The 19,287-nt window shown below is 39.4% G+C and overlaps 1 protein-coding gene across 1 annotated transcript in view; it reads left to right on the forward strand.

The window, feature by feature from the left end:
- Positions 1-19,287, forward strand: part of SNTG2 (syntrophin gamma 2) — a 553,256-nt gene that overhangs the window by 319,725 nt on the left and 214,244 nt on the right. Inside the window, exon 9 of the mRNA XM_075555664.1 lies at positions 9,973-10,100. Coding sequence (XP_075411779.1) covers positions 9,973-10,100 — 128 coding nt within the window. The remainder of the gene's footprint in view (positions 1-9,972; positions 10,101-19,287) is intronic.

Consider the following 19,287-nt stretch of genomic DNA (forward strand, 5'->3'; position numbering starts at 1 on the left):
AGTCATCCTTCAAGATGAGATCTGATATGATGTAGTCCTTTCCATGGTGTGATTTTTCTCATAGTAGCCAAGTAGAGGGAAGACCTTTTCCAATATCTGGTTTGTTTTTTGTTCTTATCCAAGAACAGTTGTCTGTATGCTGATATTTTTATTTCTGGGTTTTCAGTTCTTTTCCATTGGTCTGAATATTTATCATTATACCAACACTATACTGTTTTGACCACTGTGACTGCATAATAGTTGCTAAAGTCCGGTAAAGCAAGCCCTCCCACTTTGTCCTTCTTCTTAAAGAGTTCTCTGCTAATTCTTGGTTTCTACCTTTTCCATATGAAGTTGGTATTTAGTTTTTCCAATTATTTGAAGAAAGATGATGATATTTGTATTGGGATAGCATTGAACTTATACACTGCCTTGGACAGAACTGACGGCTTTACTATATTGCATCTTCCAATCCATGAGCATGGGATATCCTTCCATTTGTTGAGGTCATTCTTGGTTTCTTGTAAGAGTGTTTTGTAGTTTTCCTCATACAAATCTTTTTTTTCAATCTTTCAGTTTTTTAGTCAGATATATCCCTAGATATTTCAATTTGTGCTTGGTTATTATGAAGAGAACTACCTTCTTGATCTCCTCTTCCATGGTCTTGTCCCATGTATAGAGCATTCCAATAGATTCCTGTCTGTTTGTCTTGTATCCTGCCACTCTGCCATATTCCTCTATTGCTTCTAGCACTCCCCTTGTGGAGTTTGTGAGGTTTTTTCATATATAAAATCATATCATCTGTGAATAATGAGAGTTTCGCCTCTTCCTTCCCAAGACTACTACATTCGATGTCTTTTCTTTGCCTTATACTGTTAGCTAGGAAGTCCAATACAATGTTAAATACAACTGGGGACAAGGGGCTTCCTTGTCTGGTATGCTTTTTCAGAGGGATTATTTTCACCTTTTCTCTATTGACTACCACATTTGCTGTTGGTTTTTCATATGTAGCTTGTATTATATTGAGGAGCTTTCCTTCCATCCTAATCTTCTTGAGTGTCTTAAATAAAAATCGGTGTTGGGTATTGTTGAATGCTTTTTCCACATCTATCAACATTATCATGTGGTTCTTATAATTTTTCATTTCAATGTGGAGAATAGTACTAATGGTTTTCGTATGTGAAACCATTCCTGTTTTCCGGGTGTGAATCCCACTTGGATATGGACATTATTTATTTTATATACTTTTGTATTCTCTTGGCCAGGATTGTGTTAAGGATTTTTGCATCTGATCAGGAGCAAACAAAGAGGCAAAAAGAGAGAGTGGAATACACCCCGGTCCACCAAGCCCACAGCACAATATTCTGGCTCTGAGCAGCCAATGCACAGAGAGCATCACAGGGCTAGCCCCACCATGAGACATGACACTCTCTCATTGACACATACTGCTAAGGGGAACAGCACTGGGGACATGGTGCAGGACATGTGCCCAATCCAGCCTCACCACAGAGGGTGAAACACTAAGGGTGTGCCGTGGAGCAGCAAGGGTAGCACAGCAATGAAGTCCCCGGGGAATGCAAAGGTGGACTTTGGGGCCAGGCCTGGCACCACAGCAGACTCACCTGGAAGACACTCATAAAGGTCAATGGACAGACATGGAACTGTTTGAGGGCTTTTCATTGTTTGCTGTTACTTTTTAATTTAAAAATTTTTGTTTCATTGTATTAATTGTTGATTTATGTTTTATCTTCTGTCTTTGTTATGTTTTGCTTTGCTTAGTTTTTGCGCATATTGTCTATGCATGTCTATCTGGACAAGATGGGCAGGATGAACAATAAGGAGGAGAGAACAATGAGATCGATGGTTCTGGGAGGATGTGGGAAAGGGGGATGTGGGGGAAAGGAAGGGGGTGCCAACAAAGGGAGGCAAGAAAGAATAAGTGATGATTGGGGGAGGTGGGGGAATCTTGATCAAGAGCAATGTAGCCCAGAGGAATTACTAAAACCCAAATGAAGGACGAACATAATAGTAGGACCAGAGGAAAGTAAAAGTAAATAGAGATAAAAACTGGGAGGCAAAGGACATTTATAGAGGTCTAAATACAGGCATGTGTATGTGTAAATACATTTATATATAATGACAGCGAAATAGATTTATGTACACATTTATTTATAAAGTATTACGACAACAGATGGACATTGGGCCTTTACTCAAGTACTCCTTCAATGCAAGAACATTTTACTCTACTAACATGGCATTCTGTGATGATCACCTTCCCTGACATGATCGCTGAAGACAAAATGGGTGTATACGAAAATGTGGTGAAGAGAGCTGATGGTGCCCAGCTATCAAAAAATATAGCGTCTGGCATCTTAAAGGCTTGAAGATAAACAAGCAGCCAACTGGGAAGCAACAAAGCCCACATGGGAGCTGCACACCAGCCTGTGTGATCATGAGTTATTGATGGAATCAGGTATCAGGCATAAAAGACCCAAAACAAAACCAAACAAAAAACATATCAATGGGAATGAATGGTAGGGAAGAGTGGAGAGCCAAAGCCCATCAGTATACAATCGGACACCTCTTGTCACAAGGACCACAAAGAAGAAATGAGCCAATCAGGGTGCAGTACAGCAGTGATGAAACATACCACCTTCCTCTAGTTCTTTAATGCTTCCCACCCCCACCCCCACTATCATGACCCTAATTCTATCTTACAAATCTGGTTAGACCAGAACATGTATACTGCTACAGATAAGAGCTTACAACACAGGGAATCCAGAACAGATAACCCCACAGGACCAATAAGGGGAGCAGTGATACTAGGAGGGTAGGGGTTAACGGAGACCTGATCACAATAATTGACATATGGCCCCCTCCCAGGGAAACAGACAGCAGAAAAGTGGGTGCAAGGAGACAGCAGTCAGTGTAATACATGAAAGAAAAATAAGAAGAATTTATAAATTTTCAAGGGGACATGGAGGAGGGAGGGTTGGAGAGGGAGGAAAAAATGAGCAATGATACCTAGGCCTTAAGTAGAAAGAAAATGTTTTGAAAAAGTTGATGATAATTTATGGACAGACGTGTTTAATACACTGGATATATGTATGGATTGTGTATGAAGTATAAGAGTCCCCAATAAGATAAAATTTTATTTTTTTAAAAAAGCAGTTTCACTCAAACCCCATTTTTGGTGACGGCTTACTTAAAAGATGAGCGTGCAGCTGTGAAATTTTGTTTTGTGCTCAGGAAAAAATGCCATAGAAACTGTTGTGATGTTGAACACAGCTCACAAGAACAGCACTTTGGGAAAAACTCAAAGTTTACAGTGTCTTTCTTGTTTCAAAAAAGGTGAGATGTTGATTGATGACAAAGCTCATTCTGGACCCCCAGCACTTCCTAAGCAACAAAAATGTCAACTGATAGTGCATTTGGAGTTCATACCACCAGGTCAGACTGTTAATCAAGCTTTCTATTTAGAGGTTCTGGGGAAAAAATTACACTACAATGTGTGGCCAAAAAAGTCCTGCTTTGTGGCACCTGGGGTACTGTTTTCCCCACCATGACAATGCACCTGCTGACACAGTCATCGCAGTACACCACTTTTTGGCAAAAATCAGCATACATCTTTTACCCCACACACTTTACTCACCTAACCTCGCTCCTTGTGACTTTTTGTTTCTGCGAAGGAAAAGGGACATGGAAGGACAGCGGTGTTACAGCACAGAAGAGGTGAAGAAATAAAAGAAGGAGGTGCTCTCAGCTCTCCACACAGATGAATTTGAAAACTGTTTCCAAGAATGGAATTGCAGTTTTGACAAATGTACTAAAAATATGTTAAGCGCAACGGAGAGTAGCCCCAATTTTGGAGGGGTGCCCCCTCATAGTATGTGGACATTCTGGAAATGTCACCTGATCTTTGCTAGGTCTGCATTCCTCATGTAGCTTGTCATCTGGTTCTTGGGGCTTGGGCCAGCAGCTTACTGTGGAAGCTGATTCTGCAAGTCAGCAGCAGCCTTGCATCTTACTTGCTGCCCTTGCACTCACTCACGTCTACCAGCAACCTGCTGTCTGATTTGCTGACCCCCAGTTCATCAGGCACTGCAGCTTTGGAAGTCAGGAAAAGTCTGACATCTCACCTGCAGATTTGGAGCTTGCCAGATTCTACAACTGCCAGAGCTATTTCCTCGAGAAAAGCTTTTGCATTTATACATATATAAGTTCCATTGAAATTGTTTATGCAGATAACCCAGACTAAGATACTAGCCTTAAAAATTAACCTACCATCCTTCATATCACTTGGCTTTGGTAACAGACCTCCCATATAAAATTCCAGAGAATTGATGCACATTAATAAGTTAGAATCCAACAAGTCAAACCCTCTTCTAGCTAGTCAAGAATAGTAAAAATTATAAATAAATTGCATTTTATTAAGAGCTAGACATTCTTATGGTAATTACTAACAAAGTTAAGGATTGTATGAAATATATATATAAATATACATCCACGAAATTAATGGTAGATTAGCACACAATCATTAATGCAATGGAAGGCACAGAGAGGTATACAAGAGTTACAGGCAACAAAGGAAAATACTATCATGTTCTCAATCCTGCAATGTCAGAAATAACAAGCAATAGTTCATGACTGAATGCATCAAGAGACATGCAAATTGAGCAAGTGAGGCTAGATGAACAGGATTATATGGAGGTTTGGCATGGGATCTATATATATATATATATCCATCAAACATGTTTATAAAAAATGTATATGCTTATATTTATGTTTTAAATATACCCATGTTATCAGAGAGAAAGCATAGGGCACATTTATGAAAGCTTGTTCATCATAAACAAGCATGTTGTTGGAAGGAGGCACTGGACATAAAGGCTGGGGCCATGGTATGAAAAGTATAGGTAAAATCAGGCGGCAAACATAGTTCACAAGAACAATGGTTCTATGCTGTACTGTAGTCAGCAGTGAATGGAGTCTTGAAAGCTAGCAAACTGCCATCGCAATATGATAATACCTTCTGATCGGTAGCAAAGAAAGTTGCAAAGACCACACATCTGATGAACTAGATGGTGCCTGGCTGCCACAGCTGGCCGTGTTGAATGGGGATCAATGTAGAGTGATATTTAAAATCATTAAAAAGACCATATTTATCTAGTGAAGATGAGGCGAACTCCCTAGCTTATATGCCTTAGATAGTGATCAAAACCTGATCTGAATAAACTCCAGGAAGCATGCTGCAGCTAAACAGCAACATCTGCAAAATGAAGTTACACTTTGAGGAGCATTCTCCTTGGAATGAAAAGCTGTATGATACTAAGAAAATTATTTGCAGAGAACAAACTTTATAAGATAGGGGCAGGAAAGAAGCCATCTCAGGAGCAAAGCAGAAGAATGTTCTCATATGAGGGGAAAGACAACTAATTTTGTGCAACAAATATGTATGAATTATTGAATGGAAAGCTCTGTAAACTTTCAAGTAAAATATTTTTTTTAATTTGAAGAAAAAATACTCAGGGCACAGAAAGAAATCTAATGAATTACAATGAATTGACCAAAGCCAATTTAGAAGTACATAATTTTTAGTGCTGTGAGTCCATTCATTTATGTATTTTATTTTTTAATTTAATTTATTTGTATGAGATGATACTGACTGTTGATAAAGTTTGAGATGGGAAAACTTAGCTACTAATTCTTATATCACCATACCAATACATTTTATCACATCTCTAGTCTAATTTATAATGAACACAAAACTCAAATCTAAAAGATATGCACACACTGAATATTTATATGCAAACAAATAAGAAAGATGCAATTCAAACAACTCTTCTGAGTCTTATCTATTCTTTTGATGTTCCTACTGTGCTTAAAAGTATATTCAAACAAATCAAAAAATTACAGAAGCCACATTTCTGTCAATGTTATACTTCCAGTCAACAGAAGTGTAATAAGCAAAACCCGGGGCTCATTTTGTATGTTAATGTCCTGTGACAACTGTCGCATCTCTGGTTGTGACCAGCTTTAAGACCCCAGAAACACCCCATTATGTAAGCTATAGCTTCTCCTCAGACAGGTGTTCTCCTGAAATGTTAGTAAGGAGTTTTGATTTTTTGCAGATATATATTCTTGGTGATACTTTACAGAATACATAATGTTATAGATAATCAAAACATATTGATAGATAAAGCCCTCAACAGTGGCTGCTGGGCATGGAGATCCTCAGGTGTACTTATCACACGGGCCATCAGGCTTGCATGAAGGTGCTTGCTCCTAACGGTTAAGCACCAGTGATGCCCCCCACCCCAGGGAAGTAATGTTGCCCCTGTGCTTGTGAGCCTGCCCCCCCCGCCCCCAACACACACACAAAGTGCACAAATCCCACCAGTAAAGTCTTCCAGTGAGTCACCATGGGGTCTGTTCTTGCCACTCCACTTCTTATCCAGGCAGGAATCAGGAGTGTCAGTGAGGTCCCCTCCCTCAGCCTGGGCCTGACAGGGCACTGGGAGCAGGAATGAGGGACAGGTGCATACCCCAGGTGTACACCAGGGATCTTCTGCAATCTGGGTCAGCTCAAGGAACTGGTGTGGACTTGAGGCCCCAATGAGTTTGGCAGGGCACCTGACCCGCCAGCTCTACAGGACCAATTCTGAACTAAGGCTGGTGGGCCCCATCTAAAGATAACCATGTATCTAACCAAAATACAGATGATCTGAAATGAAAAGAAAAAGAGAGAAAACAAAAGAAATAGCTGCTCTTACAGTTCTGGATCCCATAAATATAAAATCAGTATCCATGGGCCAACATTAAAAGGCCCACGGTACTTCTCTCCCTTTCATAGTTAATGGGGAGATTCTATTCCTTAATTCTTCCAGCTAACAGGAGCTATCCACATTTCTTGGCTGTGGACACAGCATTCCTTTGTTTTGCCTTCCTGGTTACATTGTCTTTTCATCTGTGACTTTGTTAACTTTCTTTTTCCATGGATATTATAAGAATACTCATGATTCCATTTTATACTCACTCCAATGATATAGAAAACTGCTTATATTCTTAATTCATTTCATTTATTGTTTGTTTTGTGTTGTTAGGTGCCAAGGAGTCAGTTCTGACCTACTGTCACCCTGTGCACTCTGCATTCTGTTGTTCAGTCAAATCCAAATTTCACCAAGTGATCAGGATAAAAATATATAGTGACTGATAAGAAACGTAGAACAGAAAATTGCATGAAGCCACTGTGGGAAAGTGACCATCTCAAAAACGATGCTACGGGACCAAATTAATTTTCACAATCTGAACTAGTGTGTTGGCTTATTAGCCAGTGTCTCTCCTTTTCAATTTCATATCTTGTTCTAGTCATTTGTGGCTTAACATGGTGACTTGCTTTGCTCAGGGAAGGAGATTTGAGCAAGGCTAGGTAGGATGTGTTCATTTGCTCCACTCGTTTATTGTCAGCTGCAAAGGCATGCAAAGGGATGGAGGCTCCAGTTCTTCATAGAGCAGACTCAGCACCAGCGTCTGCTGCATTCTAGCTGCCCGCTGGGAGCTCAACAACCTTGTGTGCTAAAGGCACGCTTTTGCTGGTTTTCCCTTATGGCTGTATCCATTGTTTGAGCATCCGACCTCAAAATAGAAATAAATGCTATTTTTGATGTACAACTTCCAAGACAAATAGGCTTGTTCTTTTAGCACTCACTCTGTGGTACTTTCAGTATTTTTCCTAACACCGTATTTCAAATGCATCAATTCTTCTTTGTTATTTTTAGCTTGAATTGAAGAAAGATGTTGAATTTGGAACATGATCACATTATACCTATTGAGTGCTTTCAGTAGTATTGGTGATCCACAGTATTAAGTCTTCCAAGCCATAAGTATGATTTTTTCCATTTGTTTTTGTTAATTTGCAGTAATATTTTATAGTTGTCCTGCTCTATGGGGGTAGCCAGCCCCCGACAACTAATCATGGATTCGGAAGGCGCAATTGTACGGTTAAGATACATAAAGATTATAGTAAAATCATGGGGGATAGGGAGAGATGGGACAGAGAGGGTAAAATGAAGAAGTCAGACATGATAGGATGCTCACCTCAGCTCCTCTTGGTGGTCCACATGGAGATGTGGGCCAGTGGGCAGGAGAGAGAGCATGAGGTTTTATTTCTAACCAGAGTGTATATATCTTTGGGCACATGCAAGCCCTCTGGTTACGGATAACAATGTTTGTCATGAGAACGGGGTTGTTGCAGAGGCAATACAAGCAATGGGGGGGGCGACCTAGGGGTGTACACGCAATGGTTCCGGGAGGGATAGGAGGACATATGGGGCAAGATGGGCGGAGCTCAGACTCAAATAGTGGCCTAACCTTAGTCATCCTTGTGTGGTCCCAGGTTTGCCTTTGGGCTCCCCTTCAAGGGAACAGTATTAGAAGGGAGTGGGCCCTACTTGGGGTGAGTCAGATCATACCATGTGGTTTCTCTAGATGCCCTTAAGGAGAACTTCTGACCTACTTTCATTGACCTTCTAATGTACACTCATTTACCATGTGTAGCAAGCAGCATCTTGGGTTTGACATATATTTGGGGGAGAAATATTTCTGTATCTCAAACAAATATATATGACTAAGTTAGGTTATTGCTTGCTAAGTATATTGTGCATTTGGGGCCGCTGTAAATGATAATGATTTCCTTTTCACAGTCTTCCTTATTAATGTGCATCTAGCCAGCTGCTTTTTGTGTGTTAACCTTCTATTTCACCACTTTGCTTGACCCTTTCATTAGTTAGAAGTGTGTGTGTATGTGTGTGTGTGTGTGAGTGTGTGTGAGATCTGATTGCGTAGGATGTCATCTTCATAAAATAATTTGTTCATTACCTCGTAAACGTAAAGGTAAACCTCTTCAATTTCTTCCTCTTTTAGGTTAGAATGATAAATATGTTAAGATCTACGTTTCTAGTGTTTACAGGAAAGATAGTTCTGATGCTTAAATCAGTAAGCTGAGACACCTAAATGAGTATTTAGGCTGGAAAGTATGATTAACAATGTCCCCCTGGGTTCCTTATATCGGCTCTTAATGGTGGTGCTTCTGTGTGAATGCGAACAGAATTTTACCATGAGATTAGCCAAGTCCACAGTGGTCGTTGAAGCGAATCAACAATTTAATTTATAATAATTCGTGGGCTCTGCATTTAAAACAGATCAGACAACAAAACTAATTAACCAAGCAACTAACGTGAGAGAGAGAGAGAGAGAGAGAGAGAGAGAGAGAGAGAGAGTGTGTGTGTGTGTGTGTGTGTGTGTGTGTGTTTACTGGGCTGTTTTCTTCACAGGAACTAGTACGGCCTCTTTTTCAGTTGGATATTTATGAACTCTTTTATCTAGTAATGCATGGCATTTGCATGGATTCTTTCACTCTCTCACATACTCTTCCTTTCGATTTTAGGCCTGGCTATAGAAAGAGCAGTATTCGTCTATTTTATTTAGGTGTATGCTCTGTTTCTGAATGAAAATTCCACATCATTTTACTAGACATTAAGGTATTTTCCACTAGTTAACGAACATGATTATGTAGCTTGGAGTCCCACTTGAACATCATCAAAATGTATACTTTGGTTACGTCTCAGACTTAAACTTGGTCTCCTTTGACAGTTTGAGTTGTTTGCTGCCTTTCATTCCTAATCTTCGCTGACTTGGCGCATGTGTCATAGCTCCAACTTTCTACCTTTGATTCCCCACTCCATCCCTTCAATTTTGGATTTTGAAGTATTTTGTTTAAGAGAAAGAGAGAAAGAACCTGACTGAGAGGTAAATTTGCTTAAAGTCAAGCTAAAGATTTCTTTCTTTCCAGATCTTTGAGAAAAAATGTCATCTTTTCATCGGTGAAAATGTATTTCATTAATGGTGCTTGACATTTCTGCTGCCGCTGCCGCCGTGCCCTGCACTCAGTGCTCCCTGAGTCCGTGATGATCGATTCTCATCTGTTTTGCCCAGGCGCCGTCGTCACCTGCCTCCCCGATAGCGAATGAACCCAAATACGAGAAGCGCTGGCTTGACACCTTGTCAGTTCCTCTGACTATGGCTCGCATCTCAAGGCACAAGCCTGGAATGGAAAACTTACGGTATGTGAACTTTGACTAAACTGAGTAAAGCTGGGGAATCACATGCTCTTTGCCAATTCTTCATTGTTTCTTGTCTGCTTTCGACTGTATTGTTATGCAAGTGTGTGTCTTGTGATAAGTTTTAGCATTTGTGAAAATAAATAAAATTTAATTACCAAGACGAAATGGGGGAGGCAGATTTGTTATAGGAATGAGTCTATGCAATGGTCCAGGGACTGTTGCTTCTTGTTTTGAAGCCTAGTCCATAGAAGAATAGATTGTATTTTCAGTGTTAAGCAATTAGAGAGCTCGATTAGGAATAAGAAGACGTGCTAGTTCTTATCTGAAATGCACATGATTTAAGAAGAGTCATTTTAACTCCATGGACTTCATTTCTTCAGTAACAAAACCAGAAGATTAGAAGAGTGTCAGTATTAAATGTGTTCATAGCCTTAATTAACTAATTATATTTTCAAATAAAAAATTAAATAAATTCAAAGATTTCATTCTAAACTTAAAGCTTTACATAACTGTTGGATATAATAAGTTAGAAGGTTTGTTTGTTTGTTTGCTTAACTCTAATCAGTGTTATATGGTTTCTGTGACCAAACGTACTATTTAATTACCATCAAGAGGCTAAGTCATAACTATATGATGAATTTTCCTTCCTGAATCTTAAGACAGATGTGTAGAAAACTGTGTGAACAATTTGCCTAACTGTCAAGAAAGAAAAACCTGTTGTTTCTGCCCCCACCATCCCAAATCAAGCATTGTCCCTGAACATAAGTGAGTCAAGGCGAAGGTAAAGGATGACGTAGTGTTCAGTAAGCCCTAAATCAACGTTTAAGGCTAAAAACGCTTTGGGTGGACAGGTACAGTGTACATTCATGACACACTCTTGGTAGCCTTGAGAGGACTGGCCATTCTAGAACACTTCGTCGGGCTCTTGCAGAATCTCTACATGGACAAATAGGCAGCTGTGCAGACAGAACAGGGTCACGCTGCGTTGCTCTGCCTCAGGAAGATATGTATAAGAGATATATTCCCTCCCCATACTTACTCAGTATGCATGCTGAGCAAATAATCAAAGAAGCTAGGTTGTATGGAAAAGAATGGCAGCATTAGAATTGGAGAAAGACTTATTAACAGCCTTCGATGTGCAGATGGCACAATCTTGCTTTCTGAACCAGAGGGGGACTCGAAACACGTGCTGATGAAGAACACGGGTTACAGCCTGAAACCTGGCTTCCAAAGGAAACCACAATCCAAACAACTGGGGCAACAGATAGCATCACGGTAAGTGGAGAAAATACTGACTTCAAGGGTTTCGTCTTGCTTGGATCCACAATAAATGCTCATGAAAACATCAGTCAATAAGTCCAACAACACATTGTGTTAGGGAAATCTTCTGCACAGATATATTTATAGTGTTGAAAATCGAGAACGTTACTTTGAGGACTAAGGTGAACCTAAGCAAAGCCATGGTATTTGCAATTGCCTCATATGCATGTTGGACAAAAAAGGTGTACATTAAATAAGAATTTTTTTAAAAAGTCAATGCATTTGAACTATGATGTTGGCAAAGAATATTGAAAGTTCCATGGATTGCCAAAAGAACCAACCGATCTGTATTGGATGAAGTACAACCAGGGTGCTCTGTGTTATAGATCATCAGAGATCGATCATAGGAAAAAGACATCGTTCTGTGGGAAGTGGAGGTGTGGCAAAGGAATGTCCTCGGTGAGATGGATTGAAACAATCATGAGACTGTCTCATTGTGCACCACAGACGCAAGGGCACCTAAAGACAACAGCATGTGTACAGCCTGTTACTATGAATGCCCATGAACGAATGGGTATCATGTCACAGCATTAATAGTCGAAATTTGTGTTTTAAAAATCGAGTTATCTTTGGGATACCCAGAGCCGGTTTCATGTGCATGAAGCTAAACATTGATAAAATTCATTGCACGTGTAACTTGTGGAAAGCAGTGGATATACCGACAGCCAGCTCTGAATTCACGAGGGCTCCATTTATCTTATGTTTGAGTATGCTGGACAATGCTGACACTGTGCCACCGTCTGTTTTTGTTTGTTTTTCATGCAATTTAGAATGTGTACTACATACAAAGATGCTGCATTTAATAATGTCCTCATGTTTCCAACATCCAAAGACAAAATGGAAACCGCGTTCATAAAGATGCTGGTTATACGAATCAGTAGTTATGAAAAATCGTCGTTATAACTATTTTTTGAGTACTATTTGATGTATGTCACAACTGATTTATAACAGAATCACGGTAAGAACTGGACCCCCTTCATTGTAAATTTGAGACAGGCTCTGTAGCAAAATGTATAAGCAATCTATGTTTCACCACCATAAAACTCTCCTAAAATGTATGCAGATTCACAAGTGGCGGGGAAAAGAGGATTTAAACAAATGTGTTTCTTCGAAATAAGCAGCTGCCTTATTTAGGAACTGAGTAGTAATGTGGGCATAATGTCTTCTTTGACAGACAAGGAAATATTGTCTGGTCTGATCTCTGTCTATCAGCATGTTTGAATTAAATAGGTTCTTGAAAGATAGAGAAACTGAACTTCATCAAGCACTTACTAGCCCATTTGTCATCCAAAGATGATGAAGAAAAGATGTGCTGTTCTAGCTTCAGGTTTAAAGATTAATGCTAGCCATTTCTTATAGGCTGTACCCTGTCCTCCCACCGACACAATGTCTACAGGGCATAAGATGAATGTCTCCTCCCCTAGAGGAAATGATGGTACTCTCTGGTAATTATTAACTAAATGCAGATTTTACCAAGCATTTTGGCAGCTTTCAAGATCTTTAGAGACATGTGTATTATTCTTGACGACAAAAGATTTTGACCTATCAGGCCATCCATAAAGTCATCATTAAGATAAATGCAATGTGTCTTCAAAGAATTAAATAGAAAGCAAGAAGGTGTTATATTGTTTGAGCTTCTTATTGTATTGTTCCTATTCTGTATGTGTGTGTGTGCGTGCTTTAGAAAAGTTATCTAGTTCTAAAAACAAACTGACAGGTTTCTAATTTTTCACAGAATATGATGTTTTGTAAAGGAAAACATACAGCTTTTCATGATTTCAAGCAGAGGACAGGAAGGTACAAAAAGGAAAATTAATAAATACTTAAACTCTAAAACCTATGTGTTTACAGGCTGAAATAACGCCTTTCCTCCCATCCTACCTGCAAGCTCCTTCAATCACATTTTGAAATAAAGGAAAAAGAAAAGAGACATGAGCATTTTGACTTGAACAGGCAGAATTCTAATGTTTCTCCTGAGAGATGTAGAGTCTGATAAGTACGAGGAACACATTGAGAAAAGGGTTCTGTAGTTCCCCGTTTTTAATATTTAACACAAAACTCATAAACTGTAGCATAAGAAGAAATTTTAGACAATGTATGGCAGTGGGTTTAAAAAATACAAAACAGTAGGTTTTGAGTCAGACATGGGTTTATTTACTGTCACTCTGCATGTGTGACCTAAAATGTATCTTCCCAATTTATACGTCTCCTGGTTTATCTTGGATTAAACTGGGCTGGGCAATTTTAGGTTCTTTAGTTTTCTGAAAGGAGCCCTGATGACATACTGGGTACAGGTTGGGGTGCTAACTGAAAGACTAGAGGTTCAAATCCATTAGCTGCTCCTTGGAGGAAAAGGGAGGCTTTCTGCTCCTGTAAAGATTGACAACCTGGTTATATCCTCTGAGACAGATCTACTCTGGCCAGTGGAGTCTCTACGAGTTCAAATCTACTCAATGGCACAGAGTGAATGAATTTTATGAAAGTTTATTTTCAAAAGATACTCCTAAGAATAGGTACAGATTTAAAAGTAAAAAAATTGTGTATATTTATTTAAATCACAAATGTAGCTTGTCCTTTTTGTCGGTACGACTATTTCCATTTTTCTTTGCCTCCAAAATATCAATTACCTTAAACAATTTGCTACTGTGTTTACTATTGGGTGGGGTTTCTCTGGGGTGCTATGTGCGACATTGACAGATGCTGCGGTGCTGTGCAGTCGCTGCAGATCAACACCGTAAATCCGCCCTGCACCCGTAGACAGATAGAGGCCGTTAGCAAAAGAGAACCAATAACTAATATGTATGGCTGCATTGTCACGTACAAAGTCCTTTTATTATTCATAATAAGAGGACAGGTTACAATAGAGGAACAGCCCCACTTGCTTAAAAGCTGTCAGGGTGAATATGATGAAACCTCTCTGCGCACCCCCAGGTTGTGTCTCAGATGAGAGACTCATATGGGACAGTTATGCAACACCCTCCCCTACTGGCTTCTGTAAATGGTGTGCGTAGAGTTCTTCCAAGAAAGGGACCCAGTGGGAGACTACCTTTGGTAATTATCCCTCTTGCCAGGTAGGTCCTACTAGGTGAGACAAGCTAATGCCATTCATGCTCTATGATCACCACAGCGGAGGAGACAAAGACTACTTCCTCTCTCTCTGCTAGTTTGTACAATAGCATTCTGCCTTGTTGGGTTTGCAATCTAAGTCCATGCGGGGGCAGGGCACGGTGGTGATCGTTTGGAGGCACAAGGATGCCAACAGGAAGAAGAGATGATAGAAACGTGGCTGACTGGGTGGTTTGAAGGACTACCTTTTCATATCTTCCTTGGAATTTGGGCTTTTATATAAGGTCTGTCACCACTAATATAGATGAAACATTGGCTTCGCCATATGGACCAAGATTATCCCCTAAGAATTTGGTTGAGAAGACTATCTCAAGATTAAACTAAAATAGTTATAAACACAGCAAATGTATGCTCAATGAGGATATAAACTTACTCTGTACAAAAACCAAGCTTTAAGATAAGTGCTTATGTAGGGAAAATTAATCACGCCTCATGGTGCTTGAAAATTAGCCATAAATCATCACTGATTATTTAGCATAATAGTGTGATTTTGGTTACTGGGTTAGTTATTAATACATTTCTCTGACATTATTAGAAGAAAAGAGTAGCTATTAATGGGAGTCAATGAATATGAAGAAGACTATCATTTTCTGCAACATTTGTATATGTTTATCCTATTGCTGTGTAACAAAGTGCTACAGATGGAGTGAATTTTAAAAAAAACTATTTATTATCTCAAACGTTCTGTAGTCAAGAATCTGCTGTGCCTGAGTAGATACTCTGCTGAGGATATCACCGGACTCAAACCAAGGACTTCATCTGTATTAGAGCTTAAATTCGGTGTCCTAGGCTGTAGAAGGCCAGGCTTTACAGTGACAGTGCTAAATCCATTTTGAATTGCCTCATATGCTCAGCCTCACTGAATTATTTGTGACCGTTAAAGGGCAAGTTGAACTGCTTTGCCCTCAGGGGAAGTGTTTGAAGGTCATTGCTACTACTTGCTAATCAGTGCGGGGTGAAGGGTGGGGTGGCTATGGGTGGGGGGTGATCTACACCTTAAGGACTTGTTTGTATGGCCACTTGAGGGAACTTGGAATACTCAGGCCTAAATATTGATGATTTTTTTTGAGTCATGAATGACTGCCTTGGACAAAGTGCCTGGAATCAGTGATGTCTGTTTTGTTTTGCTTTTTAATGTAAAATAGACTGCACTCTCAATCAGTGCTCATGGAAGCAGCAGCCAAGAGATCATAGTACATTGGGTAAATCTACTGGGCAAGATCTCACTCTGTTACTTTGTCACTTTGTCATGAAGGATGTCACTTTGAGGACTAAAGTGCTTCTGTCCCAAGCCATGGTAATTTCCATGCCCTTATATGCATATGAAAGTCAGTCATTGAATAAACCACCAGAGGCCTGTGGATTCGCTTCCACAAGTCCTTCTCCATCTCTAAGTCAGAAATGGTTAAAGTCCCATGCATTGAACTGACCTGAGCTTTAGTATATGACCATGTTCATCTATAACCTCTAGACTAAAATGTAAAGAGCTCAAAGGAATTGAGCAGAGTTGCCTGGAGTGTCTCCCTAATATAAAGTCAACTTCTGTGAGACCTTTATTATTTGTGCGAAATCCTTTCACAACAACACTTAGGTTTGCATTTCAGTACCTGAGAGAAGATACATATAAGGGGGCTAAAAATTGTGAGATCCAAGGTGGAATTCTGCTTACTCTAACTACTGAACACATTTTCTTTTTATTTACTTTTTGCTCTGGCAAGTATATAATAGCATGTGTTCAAATAAGTCTTAGGAATTTGTCCTTTAAAATATAATTATCCTTGGAATGCTATGGTTGGTTGTACTTTCAAGTGCTACCATTAAAAGAGCACTGAGTGTGGATCCAAAGACCCTGGAATCAAGCCTTGGCACCTGCTCACATTGTGTGTTTTAGCACACAGACTCAGCGAGAACAGGTCTGAGAACCAGAGAAACATGCATGCTGGCAAAATATCCACATTCCTGTTGACACTGATGAGACTTTAAGATTGCCTTAGAAAAAACATTAACTATAGTGCTCTGTGAGACCTTGGAAAAATTGCTTTACCTCTGGTGAGGCAGATTGTTTAACGAAAGAGATTGGAACTAAAGATTTCTAATTCCACCTGCGCTTTTTAAGGGCTCTGTGAGATGGATAAGACATTTAGGATCTTTGGACTGTTTTCTCAACTACTTTAATAGGTATAATATTGATGATATAATTATTGATTCACAAAGTATTTTTGCGATAAAATTTCATGTACCTTGGACATGCTTTCAGAAAAGACTAGTCTTTGGAAAGGGACGACATGCTTGGCAGACCAGATGAATTGACACAGTTGCTGAAACAATGGGCTAAACTATAACAACAATTGTGAAGATGACGTAGGGCTGAGCAGAGTTCCATTCTGTTGGGCGTAGGGTCACTGAGTAAGAACCAACTCAAGGCCCTTTAACAACACTTGTGATGATTAACTGAAGTCAGACTTGGAGGTTGGTAGGTGCTGTGAAACCTTCTCAATAAAGACGGGATGGCAGTCATTTTCCCTTGTTTGTAGGGGAAGGGATTGCTAAAAGCGGGTGCAGGACCCGGCAGTGGCTTGGTTTGTTATGCAGGGGGCCTCTACAAATGGGTATGGGCTCTCCCTGTTGTACATATTCTTCTGCAAGCGAGTGTTCAGAATTTAAGCTCTAATACAGCAAGGGGGGGGGTGTGAACTATTGGGGTTTTTTCTTGGTTTTATGAGTATTTTGATTTTTAAGTGATAATTAAATTATGTTTTATGACTTACGATTCCATTTACTTTACATGAGCTCACCTTAATCAAAGAGAAGAGGAGCATACATTTAGCCTGGTGAGTTTTATAGTAGTTATAATAGAAATACACATCTTACAGATAAGCACATTTTGAAAAGCAATATTATAAGTCAAATTTATCTTGTAAACTCTTCTAACCTATTTAACAAAGGAGAATTACATGTTTAGTTATTCATGAAAAAAAGATGCTTATTTAGTTACATTTCTATAATTGGGAAATTCTGAATGAATAGTTCACTTGGTGCCTTCTCAGAAAGAAAAATAACCACACAAGTATGTGTTGCCAATTTTGTTCAACAATGTAAACTACAAGTCTGGGAGTCCATGGAGTGTCTTGATGAGGTTTGAGGCTATTAGAGGATTGCGACTTGAGGGGGGCAAGTGGGTGAATGCAAGGAGGCAGGGAGTCTGTTCTGAAGCCGACCTTATCACAAAATCAGCATGATCTGGTAATTGTTGAGCTTAAAGACTTTCACCTAGGAGGAAAAAAATGAAAAGTTCAACGGAGCTGGAACTGTCTTGTCATTGACCAAGAAGAAGAATGACATTGGTCAGGAGTGGGATCTGTTTATTTGTTTTTAATTAATGTAGAACAGTATGTCTACTTGAATAGCTGCGTGAGCATGTCTGTGGAGCAGTTTTCTTTGGTCTTTTCCATCAGGTTCATTGAGAGCCCTTATCTGAAGCTGATAATCTACAGAATGATTGATGTGCATCACAGGAATTTCCCAAGACTAGATACCAGCTGTCAGATGTCAGGGTCACATAATTCCTTTCTCATTCGACACATTTTTTATATTTTTTCTGAAAATATCATTGTGTGGTACAATGATATCATCTTTATAGTTATTCGGAGAGAATAACATCTTTCTATGTATATTATTGGAAATGCCATGAATTGTAATGATGTTCTGTCTATATTGTGCAGACTAGAAGAAAGTGTTCTGTGTTTGTGTTGATCGTAGAATGCATTTAGAACACAGAGATCTTTACGCCCTTCATGAAGTGCATGCGTTCTTAGATACTGAGAGTTGCTGATATTGCCGCGTAGGCACGTTTTTCAGAAAGGGTGACATCTTCGGTTATGTTGAAAATACAGGTGATGATGAGATTTCAGCTCAGTAGTTGAGCCTGGATTCCAAATTTCACTGACTATACTTGTGATGATAAAGAGTCTGCTTTTACTAATATTGAAATGAAGATGCTGCCCCACCCTTATTCTGTATAGAAAATTGGGTTATTTTAATCATTATAGAATGCGCTTGATGGGGAATTATTGGTCTTAGCTCTCTAGATAACTTTTGTCATACTTTCTATTTTTTTCCTATATTAAGAACCACCCAAAATCTGTATTGGCGTCTACAGAGTGCCTTCTCCCTTTCAGAGAGTGCCTGCTGGTGGTGTTAGGAACACTCACTCCTTCGCGGCTGATAGTGTGTGCAGTGAGATTCAGGTAGAGGTCTCCACCTCGTCACTTGCGAGCTCTTTCCTGGCTGCTGATGTACCACACATTTAATGTGAAAATTTTCCACCTGTGGATGGTCCAGATGCTTAACATCATCATCAACTAACTGAGAAGTTGCGGTTTAATTGCACCCGGAGACATTTCAAAAGAATGAGTTTGTGATCTACATCCACATTATCAGCTATTGAAAGCTCTGTGGTGTGCAGTTCTACTTTGAGACACATGAGTCCTCTTGAGTTGAAACTAACTCAAGATGAACAAATGTTAGCATATATAATAATTATTTATAGCCTATGTAACATATATACATACATCATATATAATTATGTATCATATGTGTGTGGATATATACATTCTTATTTCTCTTTAAAGTAGGATTCATTCAGCTTTTTATCTGCAGTGGTATCTAGCACAAGACTTCTTCCATCCAACAGATACTAAAGTTTTTCTAGCTTTCACAAACCCTTATGAAAATCTCAAAG

This window comes from Tenrec ecaudatus, chromosome 8 (genome assembly GCF_050624435.1).
Source record: "Tenrec ecaudatus isolate mTenEca1 chromosome 8, mTenEca1.hap1, whole genome shotgun sequence".
NCBI classification, from domain to species: Eukaryota; Metazoa; Chordata; class Mammalia; order Afrosoricida; family Tenrecidae; genus Tenrec; species Tenrec ecaudatus.